Raw genomic sequence first — 25,549 nt, 5'->3', positions numbered from 1 at the left:
ACAATAATTCTTATCTCAAACAATTCCCATTACATATAATTCCACATTAAGCAACATTTTGTTGTCCTTGGGTCATTTCGAGTGAATATTCTTTTGATATTTCATACTCGACATCTACTCGGTCCAATCTTTGCATTTGATAGAGTACTTCATGTATTTGTCACTTGAACTTGTACTAAACATGATCTGCAAAAATAGGAATACACTAAGAACAACATATATGTTAATATCATTAAAACACATTATATATGATAATGACCAAGGCTAACAGTATGCATTAAAAAAATTACTATAATAAAAATAAAATTTATTATAATTATTTTACTTCATTGTTCTACTTTCAAATTCTACTTTACAATTAAAAAATTTATTGGACTTGACAATTGAAAAATAATAAAAATATTTTATAGTTGGTTTTATTATTATTTTTTGAAATTTATGCATACTTTTCTTTTAATTATATTTAAATTCACCGATCATTTATTTATTTTAATTAAAAAGTGTATAAAATGAATAATTTTATTTTAAATTATAAATAATGCATATTAGACAATTACTATAATAAAAAAATTATTATAATTATTTTACTTAATTGTGTTGTTTTCAAATTTTACTTTACAATAAAAATTTTGTTGGATTTAAAAATTGAAAAATAGTAAAAGTATTTTGTAGTTGACTTTATTATTAATTTTTTGAAAATTTTATATATATATATATTTAATTATATTTAAATTCATGATCATTCAATTTTAATTTTAATTTAAAAGTGTATAAAATTAATATTTTAATCTAAAATAATTATTTTTAGATATTAAAATTTCTAGCAACAGTTTGTCAAAATAATTAAAAATAATAAATTTTGATTTTCAGCTCTTTGACAAAGAGTTGAAAACTGACAATAGAAATCGAAAACTAACAATAAAAATAAATGTGTTTCCATAATTTGTCAAAATAAAAAAATAGTAATGATATTAAAAAATAGTAAATAAACTTATTTTTATAATATGCTTGTTCATTGTAAAAAAATAAATAGAAAATATAAAACAATAATGATAGGCCTAAATATAGCACTTTTTAAAAAAATCGCTAGACCTTTTTCCCTATTATTTTCCGTTGGAGTTTCTGAAGATCCAAACAGACTTTTCCGCTTTCTACATTGAGGCCTGAATGGCAGACCCGCAGAGAAGCCGAAAGAGACGCCGTAGCTCCAGTGCCGCCGATAGCCCTATTGTTTTCCTTTGGAGTTTCTAAAGATCCAAAGAGACTTTTCCGCCTGAGTGGCAGACCCGCAGAGAAGCCGAAAGAGGACTGCGCAGCTCCAGTGCCGCCGATAGCCCTCGCTGCCGCGGCTCCGCGGTTTGCTGTCGTGACAGTATCCCCTCCCGAAAGAGACTTTTCCGCCTTCTACATTGAGGCCTGAGTGGCAGACCCGCAGAGAAGCCGAAAGAGGACTGCGCAGCTCCAGTGCCGCCGATAGCCCTCGCTGCCGCGGCTCCGCGGTTTGCTGTCGTGACAGTATCCCCTCCCGAGAACTGGTATGCGATTCCCCTGCGTCAGTTATTCTTCTTTTTCTTCTTCTTCTTCTTCTCTCTCTCTCTCTCTCTCTCTCTCTGACCAACATTATTTATTAAATAATAAATATTTAAATTTAATGGCCTGTTGCGAAAATATTTTAAGGTAATGGAGCAAACCTGCAGCGGCAGGCAGCACCTGTTCTTGTGTTCCTTGAACACATTTTTTGGAATTTTTGAAATAAGAATATAATTGTGATGTCATGATAGCAGCTTTGGTGATGTTTCCAGGACGAAATTCTATTGAAGGCTCTGCGATATTCCACAATTAAATCTTCTGTTCTGTACTTTTTTTTTTTTCAAGTCGAGTGTGAACAGGAAAATCAATTATCAGTATCCATTTGATCGACCATGCGTTGTTTTTCTTAAACCCTAACCCTTGTTGGGTGGATGAAGAAAGCATCTTTTTATTTTTTCCGAACAACCAAGCGTAGCTTAAGTTAATCACTCTACCTCTTTTCTCTCTTAAATTATTTGATGATTCAGAAAGATGGCGGATGACAGAAAAAGTATGCTTGGAAATCGCATTATACCTGAAGCAAATGTAAGTCATTTATGCATGTGTATGTAGCTTGAGTAGTCCATATCTTGTTATGGGTTATATAAACTCTTTTGCAGGATAAAGATACAAGCAATAACGTTATGGCTGATAAATACAATGTGGAAGCGGCAGAAATTCTAGCCGCTGAAGCGCAGGTTTTGTAAGAGAAATTGTGGTACTCTGATTTTTTTCTTTAAATTTATCGTGACATATTGCTTAATGATTTTTTTTTTCTTGTTTCCTTCTCTTTTTAGCATTTGCCCATATCTGAATCGGCTTCAATATACGAGCAACTTTTGATTGCATTTCCCACAGCTGTGAGATTCTCTGACTGCCTTGAATATTTTTCTTCCCCAACCCTGTCTTTTCTGTTATTTTTCTTTTTAAATTTTCCGTAATATATTATGAGAACATCTTGGTTTGTACTGCTATTTTGTGAGAACAACTTGTTATACTATTCAGCTAGCTGTTTGTTTGAATTACAAAAAAGTCTCCCTATGATCTTCTAAGAAAGAAATCGTATCATCTACAAACTCAAGGTGATACACCCCCACGCCCTCACTTCCCATCCCAATTGTCACAAACCCTATATCTACGACCATATGAATCTCTTCTCTCAAGACATTACCACAAGAGCAAACAAAAATTGAGAAGGTGGACCCCTTTGCCTAATCCCCCTCAAATAGCCGTAAATTGAATATGCAACTTTAATAGACATATTCTTCATAGGCACCATGTTGAAAGTAGAGCTAATACTCTTGTGCAAATCCCATTTAAAATGAACTCATTGAAAATCTTCATTAAATCCCTTAAATCACATCCCAACAATTAGGGGTGAGCCTAATTCGGGTTTAATCGAATTAACCGACCGAATTCGGTCGGTTCGGTTTGGTTCGGTTCGGTTACATATTTGGATAATTTTAGGTATTTGGTTTTTGGTTCGGGTGTGGGTAATTTTAATTCGGTTAACTGAATTATTCGAATTACTTATTAATTAAAAATTAAATGTAAATTAGTAATATTAATATATTATATGTTAAATCTTAAATGTATAATTTTTTTTTACTTTTTAAAGGCCAGCTGCTAGGGTTTTGTTATGGCCTTTGGGTTCTCCCTCGTCTCCCTGACTCCCTCTTCGCCTTTTCCCAGTTCCCGTCCGGCCGTCCCTCTTCCCTCTTCCCTGAGTTCCCTCTTGAGTCTTGCTGTCTTGGCCTTTTTGGCTCTTCTCTTCCTAGTTCCTTCTTTGAGTGATCAGTTATTAATAGTCAACAAATCAAGATCATCGAGTCTTGGGCTGAATCAGCTCTTCCCTCTTCCCACTTGGCCTCTTCCCTTCCTAGTTCCCTCTTCGAGTGATCGTGTCTTTGGCTCTTGCTCGCAGACTTGGGCTTTTGCTCGCTTGGCGATGGCGAGACTTCGCAGCTCGCAGACTCGCAATACTCAGGTACCTTCGTTGCTTGTTTTTATATTTATTGGAACAAGTAGGATACAGTTCAAGCTCCAATGAAAGTCGGATCTTGTGTTTCGTAACAGGAATATATCCATAAAGATTGCTGAATTTAGACCTAATAGTTTAGTGACTATAGTGCATTCATTGCTAAACTACTAGCTAACAGGTTGAGTGCGGCGCTGGATGAAACAATTTGAAGGCTCAAAGAGCAGTTGTTGGGGGTAGGCATATTGTGAATGTTTCTTTAATTGCAATTGAGGACCTGAGGTAGTGGATGAAGTTCACTACCTGGAATTGGTAAAAAAATTGCAATTATATCCTGTTTTTTATAATTAATTTAAATTATTTCGGTCAAATTCGGTTAACCGAATTACTCGAAAAGGTAGTTCGGTTGGTAAGGTTCGGTGATAACAATGAATTCGGTCGGTTCGGTTAGAGGAAATGGTTAACCGAAAATTTTGGTTAATTCGGTTAATTAACTAAATTTAGCTAAACCGAATGTTTGCTCACCCCTACCTACAATCCATACTAAGCCCATCTAAACCCAGAGCCTATTTCAATTAAGCTTAGAAAAGGATGAATCTATTTCTTCTTTCATTGTGGAACCGGGTGGTCCTTTACTTTCTAGGGTTTTCACTTTAGGAGACCATTGAATGATAGGGAGATGGAGGAGTTATCCTCCTTGTTAGTCTTGTTGAATAATTGTTGAGTCTCTTTGGAAGCTGACTGTCATTCTTGGTCCTTGGATCTCTTGGGGTTTTATTCCTGCAAATATTTTTGTTAGTTTTTGAATAGCTCTGGTTTTCCTTTTCCTCTCTGTAAAACTATCTGAAAGGCCAAATTTCACTCTAAATCAAAGCTTTTATCTGGCTGGTTGTGCTTAATAGGATCAACACCAATAACTTCCTACATATTAGAAGACATTTAAAGGCTCTATCTTTGGACATATGTGTGCTCTGTTTTAATTGCTCTGAAACTGCGTCGCATCTTTTTTAACATTGTGATTTTGCTTGGAGGATTTTAACAAGTTATTTAATTATTTTGGGGAATGCTGGGTTTGTCCAAATACAGTGGAGGAATTTTTGGCAATTTAGTTTGTTGGTTTTGGCAGGAAAAAGGGGTTAAGGAGTTGTGGATTTATGCCTTATTTGCTGTCCATTGGGGTTTTGTGGATGGCACTAAAAATGTGCATTTTTGCTGGGAAGAAGTTGTCTCTTTTACTGGTTTGGGAGAAAATTCAACATTTGGCTTCTCTTTGGTGTGTGGGTAATGGGAACTTCAGGTGGACGCGTTTTTCGGATGTTCAGCATAAGTGGCTTTCCTTGTTGAAATGATAGGGCCTGCTTATTTTTTTTGGGTTGTTTCTATTGTTCCTTTTGTTTTGTCTTTCTTTATTTTCTTGGGGCTACAAAGGAGATGCTTTACTCTTTCCGTCTTGTACATTCCTATTCTATCAATAAAGTTCTTTTGCTATAAAAAAGAAAAAAGAATTGCCCTCCCCCTTGAGTGGGAAAAACTTCCCACTACTAACCCGTATTCTCCTTTATACTTTGAACCCCCCCAATCCAACCTTCAAGTTTGGTTTCTTAAAGAAAAACAATATATAGGGAACTCCTTGTCAAAATTTCCTTAATAAGCCCCAATTCCCTTACATTCCCCAGATAGACCCTTTACATTGAGCTAATGATCCTCATAACTTAACCACTTTACCCCTTATCTTTTTTCCTACCCCCTCTATAATTCACATAAGTAGTTAATTTATTCATTTATGTTTTCCTTTCATATGTCTTAGGAGAAACTATCATTTTCAGTTCTTTACCTAAAAGACTCACTAGCTTAACTCCCATACCTGAAGGAGTTTTTGTGGATCCTTGTCGTCTCTCTCATCCCCACTGTAATCCCTCTCTCAAAAGATTTTGCTCTTTTGCACAAAGAATTTATCGTAGAATTAGGAGCTGTAGGAATGGGTATATTTTTAGGGTGTGGAATCCTCTTGATCCTCCAAGATAAGCTCATTCATAGCTATACCTTCCTCTTTATCTGAAGGCAGACTCATTAATGACATTGATGGGAAGACTCTCACTTGATGGAACAATAACTGTAGACCCCTCTTCAATACTATTGTCTACTGGGTTGTCTGTATTCTTCTAATGTTCAACAAACACCTGTGCTTCTTCAAAGAAACCCTTAGGCATGTCATCCCCTGCTTCATGCTGCTATAATAATAAACATCTTCACTTAAATCCACTAGGATATCAGATGGGGCCTCACACGTGGCCGATCTGGTGAATCCTGACACAACTGCACTTAATATAACATGTGCAAGTGGCTAGGAAACCTCCGAAGTCGGCCCATCTATCTTGACATTGTCATAAGGTTGAGCTGTAGAAGCAATACGTTTGGACTTTTTGTCACCCTTTTTTTGATGCTGTCATTGATCCCGGCTAATAGCAAAAATGTTGAAGATGACACTTTGATTATTGGTGTAATGACATTTTTTTTGCTGTTCTCTGCATTAAAGTGAATTGAATCCATGTCATGTTTGATTGCCCTCACATTGGTTCTTGAAAACATTTTTTTTTCACTTATACCACACATTTGGCCCTTTCACATAGTGTGGTTGATGTTTTTAAATTTGTATTACCTTTTGTCCAGGCAAAATATTGGAAGCAGTATGTGGAGGCTCTAATGGCTTCAAATAACGATGATGCTACAAAACAAATATTTAGCCGGTGTCTATTAAGTTGTCTTCAAATTCCTCTTTGGTATGACTTAATGCTATCTTGGTACATCTATGGTGACTGCGTTGATATTGGCTTTCATTTGTTTTTTTCTTTTCAATTTTTCTAGATTACTTCTCATGCTAACATTTTTTTAAAGAAATATTATGTGCTTCTTGTCTCTGAATTGATGTGTCAGTTTACTTGCATTTTTTGGCTTCTAAATTGACTTGATAATTATATGCCTGTGTTTATAATGCTAGTGTACCTAGAGCTTACATATTTTGGCCACATGCAAAAAGAAATATTGTATAACTTTGCAAATACTTAGAGAAGACTTTTTTTTTTTGTCTTTAAATGGCATAGATGGAAGCAATAAAGCAGTTAAAGAGGCTAAATTAAGCGCACAACACAATTCATATAATAAGTGTGGCATAGGGTGGCAAGGAAGAGTGGAAGATATGTGTGCCTATGTGGTATTGTGAGAGGAAGGATGAAAGATGAGCGAAGAGAAGCTTAAAGAATGTAGTGAGATAATGATGAGATAAAGTGGCACAGAAGAATTATTTTTGTAATATATGCTACAAAAATGATGGATGAAACTTAAATCTGGAAATTAATATTTTGGCTGTTTTGACCTAACAAGTATTGTTGAGAAACAGATTATTTATTTGTGCTTCACTGTTTTTCATCTAGACTGGAAACCTTTTCCGGGATTTTTTTTGTTATTTTTTGTCTACATTTCCCCCTTTGTTCTGTCATCTAGGGGGATGTCTTATCGTTGAATCCTGCTTGAATTTTTTCTTCTCGACTAAATTCCCTTCTTTGAAAACAGGAAGTATTTAGCCTCACAAGAGTTTTTCAGTGGTGACATTGTTGTTGAGATTTGGAATTATATGGGAAGTATTGAGCTTCTGTGCTTTGCTAGGCTATTAAACAGGGCATCTAAAGATAGGAAGAGACCAAAAGACATATTAGTAATCATATATAAGAACAAGATAAATATTCACAACGCACAAGTGCACACATGGGGAGGGAGAGTTTTACAAACTATCGAACTTATGAGTTGCACTATGGAAGTTTAAGGAGAGAAGTTTTCTTCCCTATCATGACATATTTGCATAATTTTATTTTCCATTAAAAATGTTCACATTAAGTCAGTAATTATGTTAATTTCTTTCCTTGTATTTAGTTTAAATTATATCATCTTGCTTCGTCTTTCCGTTGGTCCCTTGTGGCTTTGTCAGGCTGTGATTTTCATTTCTCCCACTTTTGTTAGAAGAATATCACAGGTTCATTACTTCATTGCCCCCCTCCCCCTTGCTTTTTCTGTTTCTTACATAGTCAGGGCTTATGTTGTTCTGCAAAGTTCTCTTATGTTGATAGTATTGGAATTGCAGGCGTTGCTACATTCGCTTCATTAGGAAGGTAAATGAGAAGAAGGGTGTGGAAGGTCTGGAAGAGACTAGAAAAGCTTTTGATTTTATGCTCAACTATGTTGGTTGGTTGTCTTACTTAAGCTATTTGTTTTGGAAAATTGTAGCAACTTCAATTTTTTTGATTGTTTAACGTAAAATACAGTCTCCCTGAGTAATATAAGTGGACTAAGAACTCTTGTGACATCTAAACTGGGCTTATAGTCTATTTACATGATGATTATTTGTTTATTGACATGGGGTGCAACACATGGAAATTCCTCAAGTTGTAGATGGTCATGTAAGTGTGTCTCTCAGTGTGTGTACGTGTGTGTGTTCGAGTTTAAGAAGAGCAGAGAGTTAAATAATAAACCAAGTTGCTTGCTTATAACTAATACAAAAAATTTGTATAGTAGTTCTTTAATAATTAGGTCATAATATTCTTGTCTATTCCGTTGCTGTTATTGCTATGTAAAGGCTGATTTATATATTTTTTTCTTTGATAATAGAATTTATGAGAGAAGGAGAAGACTAGTGCAGAAAAAAAAAAAAAAAAAAAAAGAGGAAAAAAAAAAAAAAAAAAAGTAGAATTATCATCCCAAAATACACGAAAAAAGAAAGAAAAAGAAATTTGATGGATCAAAGGTTGATTCTCATATGAATACTACAACAACAAGCCTTAAATCCCACTAGGTGGGACCAGTTATATGAATCCTTTTTTGCCAATTCACACAATCAAGGACATTTTCCTCTGCTAGCTTAAGAGCTATTAAATCTAAGAGCTATTAAATCGTTTCTCACTATCTCATTCCAAGTTATTTTAGGTCTACCTCTACCCCTTCTACTATCAATAACAATAACTAACTCCTCCTCATTGGTGCACTACTTGACTTGCATTTCAAATGCCCAAACTATCTAAGCCACCCCTTTCTTGTATTTTCTTTTATTGGTGCCATGTCTAACTTATTGCGAATATGTTCATTCCTTAATTTATCCTTTAATGTTATATCACTCATCCACCTTAAGATTTACATTTTGACAATTTTTACTTCTTGGATATGCTGTTTTTTATTTGCCTAATGTTCTGATTCATATTGCATAGCTGGTCTTATAGTTGTCTTGTAGAACTTTCCTTTTAGTTTTAAGGGTATTTTACGATCACACAGCACACCTAAAGCAGTCCTCCATTTTACCCAACTTGCTTTAACTCTCTATCTTACATCCTTTTCAATCTCTCCTTTCCCTTGCATGATAGGTCCAAGGTATCGAAATCTACCATTACTATTAATTTCTTGATTGCCAAGTTTAATCTTTTCTTCAATATTACCCCTTACGTGGCTGAAGTTACATTTTATATATTTTGTCTTATTTCTACTTCTTTTAGACTCTAAAGTTGTTCTCCATAGTTCTAAGTTCTAACTTATATTCTACTCCAATCCTACTTTCATCAATTAGAACAATATCATCTCCAATTAAAATATACCATGGGATCTTGTGTTGGATTTTCCTAGTGAGCTCATCAATCACTAAAGCAAAAAAATGACTCAAAGTAGAACTTTGTTGTACCCTTGTTGTGATTGGAAATTCTCTAGAGTCTCCTCTTCAGTCATAACGCTAGTCGTTACTCTATCATAAATATCCTTAATGACATCAGTATATCTACTGCAAACTCCATTCTTTTCCAAAACCCACCAAAGGACTTCCCTAGGTATTCTATCATAGGTTTTGTCTAGGTCAATAAAAACCATATGCAAGTCCTTTTACCTAAAATTTTCTATTAACCTTCTTAAAATATGATTAACTTCTATTGTCGATCTACTAGGGCATAAAACTGAATTGATTCTCTGAGACCGCATTTCTAATTTAATTTCTTTGTTCAATTACCCTTTCCCACAGTTTCATTGTATGACTCACAAGTTTGATTTCATGATAGTTATTACAATGTTGAATAATTTTGTTAACCATATACTTCCAATATCTTCTAAACATTTCCAAACTTCAATTGGGATGTTATACGGTCCTCTAGATTTCCACTTTTCATTTTTTTAACACCATTTTTACTTCATTGACTCTAATTTTCCAGATAAATCTAATATTTTTTAGTCTTTTCCTCATTCGCCCTTTCTAAGTTCAAACTTTCAATTTGGTATTCATTACACAACTTATCAAAGTATCTTCGCCACCTCTCTTTTATGTCTTATTCTTTAACCAAGACATTATCATTCTTATGCTTTATACATTTTACATTACCTAAATCTTTGCACTTTCTTTCTCTAGCTCTAGCAAGTTTGTATGTCTCTTTCTCCTTCCTTTGTATCTAGCCTAGTATATAAATTATCATAAGCTCTATGTTTAGCTTCACTAGCATTTTTCTTTTTTTGGCATCTTTTCTTGCCTCCTTATTCTTTTCAAGGTTTTCTATGTTTCCATAATTTTGTCATGTTTTGTACCAAATTCTTTTTATCTTTACAACTTTTTGGACGTCTTGATCCCTACCAGCTTTCCCTACTACTTGAGACTCTTCCTCTAGATTCACTTAAAATCTATTTTACTATATTTTTAACTAGAGCTAGCCATCCTATTCCGCAGAATGTTCACATCTCTCTTATCCCCTATCGTGCAGCCCCCCTCTTAGATTTTTTATCTTTAAATTTCACTATATTTTCTCCCTTCAACCTCCACCACCTAGTCCTTTTGCATTGATTTAATTTGTTTTCTCTATTCCATTTTCTAGTACATATGTGATATGTTTGATACTCTATGTTGTGTCGTCAAACTTTCACCTAGGACAACTATACAATCCTTACATGATAAACGATCCCTCCCTCCTAGTTAAGAAAAAATCTATTTGATTTTTATTCTATCCACTCTTGAAGGTTATTAAATGTTCTTCCCTTTTCTTAATGTAGGTTTTCAATGTAACCAAATTCTAAGACATGGAAAAATCTAAAATCGTATCATTGGGCTCAATTTTATCCCCATATCCTTGGCCTCAATGTATCCTCTCATAGCCTTTATTGTCCTTTACAATGTGTTCATTCAAATAAGCTCCTATGAATGTATTTTTCAGACCCTGATATCTGTTGTATAGCACTACCAATGTCCTCCCAAAATTGCTTTTAAGGTTTTCAGCTAATCCTAGTTGTGGCACATATGCACTAATGACATTTATTATCTCTAAGCCTAGAACTATCTTTATTTTTATAATCTTATCCCTTATTCTTTTAACATCTACTATATTATCTTTAAGGTCTTTGTCTACAATGATTCCCACCCCATTTTTATGCTTTTCCTTTCCACTATACCAAAGTTTAAATTTTGATTTTTCAATTTCTCTACCTTTCACCCCTACCCACTTAGTCTTTTGAAGACAGATAACGTTAATTTTTCTTCTAGTCATTGTGTCCGCCACTGTTTTAAAAGGAAAAGGCGTAAGGCAAGGCGTAAGCCTTAAGGCGTTGAGGAGTAAGCATTTTAGGACTGTATTTTTTAAATAATTAATAAATAAAATCAATTTATATATAATAAAAAAATGTGAAAGTTTTTAGAATAATGGAGAAAAATATAAAAGCATAATTTTTAAATATCATATAGGCCAATTTTAAGTTTTAACTAACAAACACAAACAATATATGTTAAAACAATAAGCATGAGCCATAAGAAAAAGCCAAATTAAAAATGTCTCAAGATTCTAATTTCTTAAAGCCAGCTGCAGCTAATAGTGTCAGAGAGTACGCGAGGGTCGCGGAGAGAGGCAAGAGGCAGCAGAGGGTCGTTGCAGACAGACGACAGCTTCGAAGGGTTCGTCGAAGGGAAAGGATACGTCAGAAGGAGTCGTCAGAGGCAGATCAGAGTTTGGAAGGGAACGTCGACTCGTCGGAGAGAGACGAGAAGCTTGGAGGAATTGTTGGAAGCAGCTGTCGATTCATTGGAGAGAGAGGAGGTGCTGGAGGAATCGTCGGAGAGATATGAAAGTTTGGAGGGAAGAAGATTTGTCGAGAGAAAGGGGGTTTCGCCACTCCTATCAGGCTGCGTTTATTTATTTATTTATTTTATATTCTAAGGCAAGTGCTCCCAAAAGGCGTACGCCTTTCCAAATGGGGCATAAAAGGCTGGTTTTTCTCACCGAGGAGTACACCTGATTCCCTGAGGCATACGCATTTGGGGCTTTACGCCTTTCCAGTTACGCCTTAGGGCATTTTATGCTCAAAATGCTTGAGGCGCACCTTACGAACGCCTTTTAAAACACTGGTGTCCACTATATCCATGCTTTTGCTTGTACGTGTCTCTACATTCCAAGTTGTTAATCTAATCTTAGTTTCCAGTACTAACTTCTTAACCCTATTTTATCTAGAATGCCCAGGCCTAGCCCATCCTTGTCCTTTTTTCACTGCACCTGGGGATATAAGTGCAATGCATTGCTCGTAGGGAACGCGCTAGTGAATACTTGGTAAGGATTCATATCATATAGATCTGACAAGTTTTTTGTTGGCTGTTAGCTACCTAATACAACCCTACTCCTTTATTTGGGCTTGGAACCAACTATGTGCAGAGATAACAATGGCATATAATGCTACATGTGGAGTGTATGTATCTAACAATTCTAATTGATAAAATTTTATAAATTATCGTTGGCTTTGTAATGAAAATTACAGAAGCAACATATGCATATGTATCTATTTTCAAAAGACGGGTGGAAAAAGAAACATTTGATCCAAAAGAAATAAATTATATGTGTTTGATTTCTCTAGGCCTAAAACAGAGTTTTCCTAGCCTATTTATGGAGGAGTTACTTACAGCTAGGTTTTGAAGATTGGGTTGGAGCATTTGCGCTCAAGGAGGCCCATTTGAAATTGCAGAATGGCTTGGGAACAATTACAATAGGAACTATTTGGGCTTATTTCCAATTCAATGGGCGATAGCCTTTCTCTCCCTGAAAACATTTCTTTTGGGATGGGAAGAAAGAGTATATATGGACATCTACGGTGCAATTGGAGGAATTACATTTAGGCAAAAGGGGAAGTAGGGGAACAGAGAGTATATGTGAAGTTAAGGGAAACAAAAAATATTGAACTCAAAGAAGGAAAGGCAGGGGCAGTGATAGAAATGCTGCGAATTACTTCTTAGATATTGAATAGATTGGATGAAGTCTATGATCACACAATAAATAAGATGATTGAGGCAGTTTTTTTGGACAGGAGGGAGGGTAAATTTTGGAATTCAAGAGCAAAGCTAATTTTGAAAATATAGAAGATGGTGAGGAGTCCTTGTCATTGTTTAAGTTTGAGGATGAGGATTTGTTAATAGAGAAGTTGAGGAGGGATGAAGAATTTTGAAAGGGGGGGGGGGGGGAGGTTTAATGGAAAGACTAATATGGTAAAGGGTGAAATTGCCACTAGTCTAAGGTATATGTATTAGATATATGTATTAAAAAATAGAAGAAAAAAGATAAAATAAACCAGTGTAAGAGAACTAGGTGGTGGAACCTAAAAGGAGAAAATATAATAAAATTTAAAGATAAAATGATCAAAGATGGGGATTGGACTATAGAGAATGGGATAGATACAAATACTCTTTGGAGTAGATTAACTAGCTCTATTAAAAAATAGCAAAAGAGATTTTAGGTGAATCAAGGGGAAGATTCTCGAATAGCAAAGAAAGTTGGTGGTGGGATAAAGATGTACAAAAAACCATAGAGATAGAAAAGAATTTGGTATAAAACGTGGCAAAAATGTAGAATTAGGGATAATTTTGAAAAATATAAGGTGGCAAGAAAAGATGCGAAAAGGCCATTAGTGAAGCTAAATACAAATCATTTAATAGTTTGTACAATAGATTAGATACAAAGGAAGGGGAAAGAAGGGGATAGTTTGTAAGAGGAATTTGCATATGATATATATTGACCTAGGGAAGTTCTATGGTGGGTTTTAGAAAAAAAGGTGTATGTAGTAGGTATACTGATGTCATTAAGGATATGTACGATGGAGTAATGACTAGTGTAAAGACTATAGATGGAGGAACTAGAGAATTTTCAATCACCATAGGTGTACATCAAGGATTTGCTTTGAGTTCTTATCTTTTTGCTTTAGTGATGGACCAATTGACTAAGAGTATTCAAAAGGAGGTTCCATGGTCAAGGACTTAAATTTCAGTTGAAATGTCGAAATTTTGAATTTTGAGGGGTCCCGAAAGGAAATTGAGAGACAGATTCGATTTTGAAAAAATTCGAACGAAATTTCGAGCTTTCGGCAAATTTCGTTTGAAATTTCAAAAATTTCGGCTATTCTTCTAAAATTTTCTAAAAAAAAAAAAAAATTGGAGGGAGGAATTTCAGCGCTATTTTGAGTATTCTCAGTTTTTTTTTGTTTTTCCCACGTGATTGTGCATGTTGTGCAACCCGTGAGCTTATACAGTGAAAACAAAAATCTCGCAGAGATACTCTGCAGATCCTTTATTCAACCCAACAATTCCACCGACCACTACACAATTTATTTGTATAAATTAACATGCATTCGGATACATACCTCAAGCTCAAACTCTCAAGGCCTTCTTCTTCTTCTTCTTCCATCTTCAAACTTAAAAAAAAAATCCTAGATTTCAAATTTTCTGCTGCCTCCTGCCTCCACCTTTGAAGTCCGAAAAGCCCTAGCCTTCGAATCCCCTCCTGCTCTGACCATTCGAGCCTCTACCTCTAGCCTTCGGCTTCACCCTCTACCTCCATCGTTGTTGGCGTCGCACACAGTCGCAGCCAGCCGCAAGAACTCCAGCCTGCAATCTTCCTTTTTGCCGAGGCTCTCGCAGAGCTGCGAGCAAGAAACTGAGAGAAGAGAGATGAGAGACGAGGGACGTGAGTCTGGAACCATTGTCGCCCCTCCCTCCACGAGTAGCAGAAGCTCCACGAAATAAAAGGGCTGCAAACTAAAGGCTGGTTTATATTTTAAATAACATGTTTTAACTTTTAAGTTTTTTTATTTACTCAAAATCTCCCTTGCCCCCAATATATTTACAGCAATGCCCTCCTCTCCCATTTACTATTTACCCCTTAGTTAATGTTACTAACTTACTAGTTAATACTCACTACTTTGCTAGTATACTAAATAATAAGTTAGTATAATAAATAATTAGTTAATAACTAGTAAATTTAATAAATAAATAAAATTAGAATAATTTACTATTATTGTCTTATTATAGTATAAATTAATAAATTATTTCATTTATTTAAATATATTCATTTTAAAAATTTATTACTTAATAATAATTTTGTAAAAATTATCATTAATTTTGTAATTTTAATTTAATAATTTAATATTTCTCTTAGTTATTAATTTATCTTTATTTAGCATCTAAATATTTTTATTTTAAAATTGTAGAGTAACATCCAAATAATTTTTTTTTTAACAAATTTTGAGTAATTTAACACCTAATCGTTATAGCCTAGTAATTAAGTAAATTAAAGTACTAATTAGCTTAATATAGTTTAAATTATTTCATTTATTTGACTAATTTAAGTTCCATAATTTTTTAGTAATTTTGTACATTATCATTAAATTTTATAAATTTAATTTAATATTTTAATGTTTGTCTTATTTATTAATATTATATTGATAATAAAACATCTCAAATAATTTTCTTTTAAAATTGTTGACTAATTTAACACCTAATTTTTGATTCATTGTTACCTTGTAGGAAAGTAAAATTATCTACAAAAATGTCTGAAGGAAGAAAACAAGATCCAGCATGGGAACATGGATACCCGATGCCCAATGTAAAGAATGAATTTATTTGCAAATACTGCGGAATACAAATGAAGAGTGGTGGTGCAACAAAATTAAAAATGCACCTAACAAATTACGACCCGCAGCATAATATAAAATTCTGCGACATAGTACCTGTAGAATTGATGAAGTTGATGATGTTGACGATGTTGCATACCCACCTGACATTTCTTCCTATGAAAGGTCTGCATATCATCAAGCATTCTATGCTTCAAAACAGACGGAATGGGAAAGAGACCAATCTTGTAGGTTTGCAGGTATCCAACAAGGAGGCAGTTCAGGGGCTGGTAGTAGTGGAGGGCAACCTCCGATTAGGCGATCTCAAAGTGTGAGAGAGCTAGAAATAGAGCCATATATTTCCAAGCCTTCTCAATATTACAAGTCAGACGTAGCAAAACAAAAAAGCTTGAAAAATTTATTCAAAGGAGGTAAAATAAAAGAAGAAATGAATAGATTGATTTCAAAGTTTTTTATATATGATAATGTTCCACCTGAGAAGGCAAAATCACCTCATTTTAAAAACATGGTATGGGGTTGCCAATTAGCTGGAACGGGAGTCGATGCGCCGACACCCTATGAAATCAGAACAAAATACCTTGATTTAGAGGTAAAAGAAATGGAAGGCCACATAGAAGAAGTGAAGAAAAAGTGGGCCATGTATGGCTGCACTGTAATGTGTGATGGATGGACAGGCCCTGCAAAATTATCCATTATAAATTTCATGGTTTACTCGAAAGGAAGCACAATTTTTCTAAAGTCGGTAGATGCTTCTGACAAAATAAAAGATCATGAATACGTATATTCCCTATTAAAACATGTTGTGCAAGAGGTAGGAAAGCAACATGTTGTCCAAGTGGTGACCAATAATGGTAGTGCCTACAAGAAAGCGGGTCTAAAATTAATGAAAAAATTCAACTTGTATTGGACTCCTTGTGCCGCTCATTGTATAGATCTCATTTTTGAAGAGATCGGAAAAAGAGAGGCAAGAAGCATAGTGATCTTGCAGAGGAGACAGATCACTAATTTTATATATAATCATGGATGATTGCTTGCTAAAATGAGGGAGCACTTTTAAGGGGATATTGTGCATCCAGGGGCCACACGATTTGCTACAAACTATTTTGCAGTTGATATCCTACAAAAAAAAAGAGTAGGTTTAAAATCTCTATTCACATCTGATGAATGGGCTATGCGTGCTCTTAGTCAAACAAAAATGGGTAGAGAAATTGAAAGTACAGTTCTTAACCATCAATTTTGGGATAGAGTGACAAAAGTTTGTAACATTTATGAGCCTATATATCGAGTATTGCGTATAGTTGATAGTGAAGTGTGGCCAACATTAGGAGTTGTGTTTGAAGCAATCAGGGTGATGAAAGAGGTCATTGAAATAGGTGCAAGAAGTGCAAGCTGGGTTCTCAAAGTCATCAATGATCGGTGGGAAAGAACCCTTGAACATCCTCTTCATGCAGCAGGTATGAATATTTATAAATTTCAAGAAATTCATATATCAAAATACTTATTACATATTTATATTTTACTTTATTTGATTGGCAGCATATTTCTTAAATCCAAAATGTTAATACAAAGAAGGTGTTGGGGAAGATCCTTATTTTCTTGATGCAGTTCACAAAGTTTTTAACACCTTTGAGCCACATTCCTCGGGCCTGGATCAAATTGGAAACTAGGTATATTTTTAAAATAAAATTTAAATAAAATAAGTCTTAATCCATGTTTAATTATTCAATAACAATATTTTTTTTAGATTATTATATTTAGAGATGCTAAAAGAAGCTTTGGAGAAGCAGCTGCTAAAGTAGCTAGGGCAACCGGCAATCATGACACCTGGTAAGTATTTTTATATAAATGTACAATACAAAATTACAAACTTCAAGTACAATCTACTAAGTAGTAAATACTAACTTGTGTTCTTAAAACATCTTGCACAGCTGATTGGTGGATGATGTATGGATCAAGTGCTCCAATCCTAAGAAAGCTAGCATTGTGCATTTTGTTACCAACCGCATCTCCATTAGCTTGTGAACGAAATTGGAGAACATTTGCACTCATTCACACAAAGCAAAGAAATAGACTAGCCTACACCAGACTTCAGCAGCTTGTTTTTTGTTATTACAACATGAAGCTTCGAATAAGAGATATGGAGGTCGAAATGGACAAAGTGGCTGAACAAGATCCCCTGGACCTTCTTGACATATCAGTTGAATTGGGTGATGAGGATGAGTATCCACTTTTTCAATGGATCAGGCCATCCCATCTTGATGAATGAGACGGAAGTCCCTATCCACAAATGGCCAAGCATGCACAAGATGACTTTGGCATTGATGTTAATCAGGTAATGGTAGAAGAAGTAATATTTAGTAGTGATGATTCACAAATGAATCTTGGATTTAGATATGGAACTTCATCCACTATGCCCTCTGGTGGTGATGATGATAATGACGACGATGATGCTGGTGGTGACGGATCTAACCCCAGCGGTAGCAGTGGGTAAGGTGGTGATGGTGGGGACTATGGAGGAAATGAAGGATGGCAAGATTATAGACCAGAAGTGGAATATACACGTCCTTCCCAACTAGAAGATGAGGGTCCACAAAGAGAAACACGTCTAGTTTATAGGCAGTATAGTCGTAGAAAAGGAAAAGAGAAGATGCATCAAATAGAAGAGGATACCTTTTCCCTTAGTATGGAATCTATGAGTATAGGAATAGAGCACGACTCTAATAGTTATGGTGGTTATGAATCTACACAAAACAACTCCTCACAATCTACATATGGCCAACCGTTTTCATATGCAAATGAGTAGGCACAATATGGAAATTGACAACCACATGTCTATGGGTATGGACAAATAGGTCAAGAATATGGGTATGAGTATGACCAGTATGGAAATGCAAAACAATCCTATGGACATATACAACAAGTAGAACCTGCAAGAAGAAATCCTAGCACACGAAGATCTTTTGACCGTGTAGAAACTGCCATGAACCAGATGACTACGGAGGAGTATGAACAACACATGTACACCTATACTCAATATTTTGGAAATTATATGACATGGAGTGATTATTGTAAACAATATATGTCATCTCGAAATCCTAATGATAGGGAGAGGAGAGATGACTTTGAACCACCAAGAAAGTCCATGTGGTATTAGATCCTTAAATGTATAATTTTTATTGAAAATGTAGTTGTTTAAATGATAATTTGTTGCCTTAAATCTTAAAGGAATAGCTTCAAAACTTTATAATGATTTGAATGTTCTTCAGTTCATAGTTTGTTTCGCATTATGCAGTTTAATATCCTACACACTAAAAACTTGTGATATATGCATTTTTTTTAATGTATTTTGATACCATATTAAGCACAATCATCTATTATAATATTTTCTAAAGTTTTATTGTAAATTTCCATCATTTACTATAAATTTTCGTAATTTCTTTGAATCGAAATCGAAATCGAAATTTCTGTTGAAATTTCTGTAAATTGAGACCATCAAAATTTCCATCGAAATCGAAATTTAAGTCCTTGTCCATGGTGTATGTTGTTTGTAGATGATATTATATTAATTGATGAAACTAGGGACGGAGTAGAGGCTGAGTTAGAAGTATGGAGAGAAGCTTTGGAATCTAGAGGCTTTAGGATAAGTAGAAATAAGACAGAATATATGAAACGTAATTTTAGTAATGATAGGAGGAATATTGAAGACAAAGTTGAACTTGATGAAGAAGAAATAAATAGCACTTGTAGATTTCGAAACCTTGGATCTATTTTGCAAGTTGAAGGAGAAATTGAAGATGATGTAATGCATAGAGTTAAAGTAGGTTGGGTAACATGGAGAAGTGCTTCAAGTGTGCTCTATGATCGTAGAATACCCTTAAAATTGAAAGGAAAGTTTTATAGGATAGCTATAAGACCAGCTATGCTATATGGATCGGAATGTTGGGCGACGAAGAAACATAATATCCAAAAAGTAAAAGTTGCCGACCTGAGAATGTTTAGATGGATGAGTGGTATAACATTAAAAGATAAATTAAGGAATAAACATATTCACGGTAAGTTAGGTGTAGCTCCTATAAAAGATAAGATAAGGGAAGGACGACTAAGATGGTATGGACACTTACAACATAGGCGACATAGTGCAACAGTGAGGACGAGTGAGTTAGTTACTGTGGGGGGCAGTAGAAGGGGTAGGGGTAGACCTAAAATAACTTGGGATGAGATAGTAAGGATTTAATATCCCTGAATTTGTCCAAAGAAATGGTCCATGATCGCATAAATTGGCAGAAAAGGATTCATATAGCCAACCCCACCTAGTGGGACTTAAGGCTTGGTTTTTTTGTTGCTGTTGTTTAGTGGTCTAGGTATGAGTAGCTAGAATATAAATGAGATTAGGATTTTAGATGGAACTACTCCTCCTACAACACCTACAAAATCTCAAGTCTTTCGATGAATCTAATCCTTTATCTTCTACAACTAACTTCAAAGAGAAGACAAGCAATTTGGCAAACAATTCCAAGGAAGCAAAACTAGGGACTGATGCTCTTTCCAAAGGTATTCCATTTAATTTTGTGTTTTTCTTATATTAACTCTTAAGGTATTGAATTGCCATAAGAAATCAAGGGATGAAAGAAATTTACAAATTGTTGACCTTTTAGGGTATGAGAGAAAAAAGCAAGAGGCCTAGGAACTTCTTAATGATATAGGTCTTAGCTTGACATCACCTTTGGCTGTCTTGTTGGGCTTAAGAAAGAGGGTTAAGGGGAGAGGAAAAAAGATAATAACTTGAGTGGGGAATTAGTTAGGTTAGCTTTTTCAGTGAATAATGAGAAAGGAGGTAGGTTTTTGGGGGTTGGTATTTGGTAGTCTCTCTGAATGAAGCTTTTGTCTTCGAATGTTAAGAAGTTTTTTTTTTTTTTTTTTTTTTTTGTGGGGTGGGGGGGGGGGGGTGGACCCGGTGGTAAACAAAAGGCGGGTGATTAAGGTTCTGGTGAATAAAATCAACCTTGATACTTTGTTTTGTCTAGAGACAAAAAATTAGGTGAGATTGATTCCCATGTCTTTAGGAGCATTTGGGATAATAGATTCAACGAGTAGGTTTTTTCCTTATCTTGAAGAGCTTCGGGAAGACAATTAGTGGCATGGACGCAAGGCTAGCTATTTGTAAAGATTGTCTATTTGGTTCTTTCTCCTTGTCTGCTTAACCTTAGGGTCATAGGGGATTGGTGGTTTACCTTTGTTTATGGTCCTACTCAACACTTCTAGTGGGGAGATTTTATCATAGAGCTGGCTCGTTTGTATGGGCTTTGCAACTCGTGTCGGGTGGTGGGGGTTGACTTTAATGTTATCAAGACCTCTGGGGAGAAGTATGGGGGTTTTAGGGTGACCAACAACATTAGACTTTTTGACTCTTTCATTAGGGATTGTGGTCTTAGGGATATTCCATTGAACAATGGTTGTTTCACCTAGGTGGCTTCTGGGGATAGTGCCTCGTCTCGCATAGATTGATTTCTGTATACTAGTGAATGGGAGGACCTATTCCCTAATATTGTTCAAGAAGCTTTGGTTAGGCGCATTTATGGCCACTGCCCGATTCTTTTGGATTCCAACCCTATATAGTGGGGTCCAACTCCTTTCAAATTTGAGAACATGTGGTTCCTGCAACCTTTTTTTCTGTTTTTTTGTGATTCTATTGGAGTCTGGTGGAAAGAGTGCCTTGTTCAGGGATGGGAGGGTTCTAAGTTGATGAGAGAGCGAAAGTTTGTCAAATAAAACTGAAAGTTTGGAACAAAGAATTGTTTGAGGATATTAGGGGAAAGAAAAATGACATTTTGATGGAGATTAATGGTTTGGATAGATTGGAGGATTGTGTTTATTTGGGGAAGGAGATAGAGTTAGAAGGGCTGACCGTAGTAATGATTTGGAGCTGCTTTTAATGAGGGAGGAAAGGAGTTGGCATCAGAAATGTAGAGTTAGCTGGGTTAGAGAAGAGGATTGTAACTCTTGTCTCTTTTGTAGGGTGGCTAATGGGAGGAGAAGGAAGAGCCTCATTAAGGTGTTGGAGGTTGATTTGGGCGAGGTGGTGAGAGATCATAAACAAATAGAGGAGGATGTTACAAATTTTTGTTAAAGGTTGTATTGCAATGAGTGTAAGAATATATTAATGGGGGAGGGCTTGGACTAGAAATCTATTGGGAAAGAGGTGGCTAAGTGGTTGGAGAGACTGTTTGATTTGGGGGAAATTAAGAGGGCAGTGTTTGATATGGATAGAGATAAAGCACTGGTCCAGATGATTCACAATGGCTTGTTTTAAAGATAATTGGAAGGTAAAAGAGGATGTCTTGAATTTATTTTTTGAGGAATTTCATAAGTAATGGAGAGGTGTGCAAGAACATGAATTCTATTGTCATTGCTCTGATTCCTAAAAATGATAGGTTTAGAAGAGTGAAGGATTTTAGGCCTATCAGCTTGGTGACTAGTGTGTATAAGTTGTTAACAAAGGTTTTTTCGAAAAGTATTGGAGAGGTGCTGGGGGACACGGTGGCTTGGGCCCAATTTGCTTTCGTTAGAGATAGGCACGTCGTAGATTCTGTTTTGGTAGCCAATGAGGTGGTCGAGGACGTGAAGAGAGATAAAAAAGGAGTGGTCTTTAACATGGATTTTGAAATAGCTTATGACATGGTAAATTGTGGTTTCCTGATGAATATGCTTAAGAGAAAAGGATTTGGGAGTCTATTGTGTGAGTGGATAGGAGGGTGCCTCAGTTCTGCCAATTTGTCAGTGATTATTAATGGTCAGCCTAGGGACTGGTTCGTTGTGGTGGATGGTATTGAGTGGAATGACTGAGAGACGTGTAGATAGAGGGTTGGTGGAGGGTTAAGGTAGGTAATGAGGACTGCATCATTTCACACGTCAGTTTGCAGATGATACGATTCTCTTCCTATCTGATAATGAGGGTTGCTTCTCCAACTTGTTGACTATTTTACAGATCTTTGAGAAAGTGCTTGGCGTGAAAATTAAATTTTCTAAAGTGTGGTCTGGTGGGCTTACATATCAATGTGGATCCTTTTGTTAGGTTAGCAGGGTGTGCTTTTTTGAATTGGCCTATTATGTACGCATGTGTTCCCTTACGTTGTAATCCTAATGCTAACTCTTTCTAGGACCCTATTTTTGAAAGAGTTATGGGATTGAAGGGTTGGAAAGGAGCTTTCTTCACTCTAGCGGGCCATGTTACCCTCATTCACTCTTGTCTATCTTCAATACCTCTGTATTACCATTCTTTGTTTAGAATACTTGTGAGGTTGGCATGGAGGTTGGAGAAGCTTATGTGGGATTTCTTATGGGCAAGTGGAGGAGAGGGGTCTAAAGATCATCTTGTAGGTAGGAGACTCTGTAGGTCTCAAAAGGGAAGGATGCTTGGGTCTGAGTAGTTTGATGTCCAAACACATCTCTTTGATGGGAAAATGGTTATGGCACTTTTCTTTAGAATCTAATTCTCTTTGGCATAAGGTAATTCAAAGTAAATTTGGAATACTACAAAACGAGTGGGATGCTTGAATGGGAAACAATATTACTTATTCAAGCCCATGGAAGTTTTTATCTCAGATTTATGATTATTTCCTTCCTAAGGACCAATATTCAGAGGGAAATGGGGAGCTAATTCATTTTTGGGACAACCATTGGGTGGGGGTTAGACTTTTTTCTACCTAGTTCCCTCATCTTTTTTGTTTTTCAAATCTCCATGACACTCCTAGGTCCACTTTTTTTCTTCTGCAAGGAGGAAGGCATTCCTGGAATTTCAATTTTGGGAGAAATATTAATGAGAGAGAGATTAGTGAGCTAGCCCTTTTGACTAGGCTGCTTTATTTTTTTTCCATAATATTTGGGGAGTGACAAAAAGGTCTGGAGCTTAGATACTCTTGGGTAAATCTGTTGTAAATCCTTTTTCTCTTATTTGAATCGTAACCCTAATGCCAATAAATTTGCTTTGTATCCATTGATTTGGAAAGCCAAAGCTCCCTTGAAAATAAAAGCTTTCATTTGGATTGCGGTACTTGGAAAAATTAATAGTTAAATACCAATGATTTGCTTTAGAAGAGAAGACCCAATAAAGCCCTATCTCTGGTTATTTGTGTCCTCTGCTTGAGGAGTGGAGAGACTTCTCTACATTTGTTTCTTTGTTCTCCTTACACGTTGGCTATTTGGAAAAAAATTATTTGTTATATTTGGTGAGAGCTGGGTGTGTCCTCCCACGTTGAAGACATTTTGCTCCATCATTTTTGGAGGCTTTGGTAAAGGAAAGAATAGGAAAGCTTATGGTGACACTCCACTATGGCTATAAGTTGGTGTGTTTGGAAGGAAAGGAATGCTAGAATTTTCAAAGGTGAGGCAAAATATACTAACCAAGGGCTTAAATTTCGGTCGAAATGTCGAAATTTCAACCGAAATTTCGAATTTCGAGGGGTCCTGAAAGGAAATTGAGAGATAGATTCGGTTTTGAAAAAATTCAACCCGAAATTTCGAGTTTTCGGAAAAATTCGTTCGAAATTTTGAAAATTTGGCTGTTCTTTCGAAATTTTCTGGAAATCATGTGGGAAAAAAAAAAAAAAAAAATTGGGGGGAGGAATTTCAGCGCTGTTCTGAGTATAATCAGATTTTATTTTGCTTTTCCCACGTGATTGTGCACGTTGTGCAACTCGTGACCGTATACAGTGAAAAATAAAAATCTCGCAGGGATACTCTGCAGATCGATCATTCAACCCAATAATTCCACTGCTATCACTGCACAATTTATTTGTATAAATTAACATCATGCAGCATTCGGATACATACCTCAAACTCTCAAAGCCTTCTTCTTCCATCTTCAAACTTCAAAAAAAAAAATTCCTGCTACCTCCTGCCTTCACCTTTGAAGTTCGAACTCCAAAAAGCCCTAGCCTTCGGATCCCATCCTGCTCTGACCCTTCGAGCCTCTACCTCTAGCCTTCGGCTTCACCCTCCATCTCCATCGTTGTCGCACAATCGCAGTCGCAGCCAGCCGCAAGGACTCCAGCCTGCAATCTTCCTTTTTGTTGGGGCTCTCGCAGAGCTGCGAGCAAGAATCCGAGAGAAGAGAGACTAGAGTCAAGAGTCCACTGTCGCCCCTCCCTCCACGAGCAGCAGCTAGCTCCACAAAATAAAAGGGCTGAAAACTAAAGGCAATTTGTGGTTTATGTTTTAAAAATATGTTTTAAGTTTTTTTATTTACTCAAAATCTCCCTTGCCCCCAATATATTTACGACAATGCCCTCCTCTCCCATTTACGGTATTTACCCCTTAATCAGTTAATGTTACTACTTCGCTAGTATAGTAAATAATAAGTTAGTATAGTAAATAATAAGTCAATAACTAGTAAATTTAGTAACTAAATAAAATTAGAATAATTTACTATTATTGTCTTATTATAGTATAAATTAATACATTATTTCATTTATTTAAATATATTCATTTTAAAAATTTATTACTTAATAATAATTTTGTAAAAATTATCTTTAATTTTGTAATTTTAATTTAATAATTTAATATTTCTCTTAGTTATTAATTTATCTTTATTCAGCATCTAAATATTTTTATTTTAAAATTGTAGAGTAACATCCAAATAATTTTTTTTTTTTAACAAATTTTGAGTAATTTAACACCTAATCATTATAGCCTAGTAATTAAGTAAATTAAAGTACTAATTAGCTTAATATAGTTTAAATTATTTCATTTATTTGACTAATTTAAGTTCCATAATTTTTTAGTAATTTTGTACATTATCATTAAATTTTGTAAATTTAATTTAATATTTTAATGTTTGTCTTATTTATTAATATTATATTGATAATAAAACATCTCAAATAATTTTCTTTTAAAATTGTTGACTAATTTAACACCTAATTTTTGATTCTTTGTTACCTTGTAGGAAAGTAAAATTATCTACAAAAATGTCTGAAGGAAGAAAACAAGATCCCGCATGGGAACATGGATACCCGATGCCCAATGTAAAGAATGGATTTATTTGCAAATACTGCGGAATACAAA

The 25,549-nt window shown here is 35.3% G+C and overlaps 1 protein-coding gene across 2 annotated transcripts in view; it reads left to right on the top strand.

Annotated features, from left to right (window-relative positions):
• The first annotated feature begins 1,098 nt into the window (after positions 1–1,098).
• Positions 1,099–25,549, top strand: part of LOC131144079 (cleavage stimulation factor subunit 77) — a 136,691-nt gene continuing 112,240 nt past the window's right edge. Inside the window, exons 1-6 of one of the 2 annotated variants that reach the window (XM_058092454.1) lie at positions 1,099–1,535; positions 2,058–2,115; positions 2,190–2,267; positions 2,367–2,429; positions 6,218–6,327; positions 7,683–7,783. In XM_058092454.1, the coding sequence (XP_057948437.1) occupies positions 2,062–2,115; positions 2,190–2,267; positions 2,367–2,429; positions 6,218–6,327; positions 7,683–7,783 (406 nt within the window). In that variant the 5' untranslated portion in view covers positions 1,099–1,535; positions 2,058–2,061. Of the gene's footprint in view, positions 1,536–2,057; positions 2,116–2,189; positions 2,273–2,366; positions 2,430–6,217; positions 6,328–7,682; positions 7,784–25,549 lie in introns of those variants that run through there. The other variant, XM_058092455.1, reaches the window with a different exon arrangement.

The sequence above is a fragment of the Malania oleifera genome, chromosome 12 (assembly GCF_029873635.1).
Source record: "Malania oleifera isolate guangnan ecotype guangnan chromosome 12, ASM2987363v1, whole genome shotgun sequence".
NCBI lineage: Eukaryota > Viridiplantae > Streptophyta > Magnoliopsida > Santalales > Ximeniaceae > Malania > Malania oleifera.
Note: the sequence above shows the minus strand (reverse complement) of the source record. Positions and strands in the feature narration are given on the sequence as shown.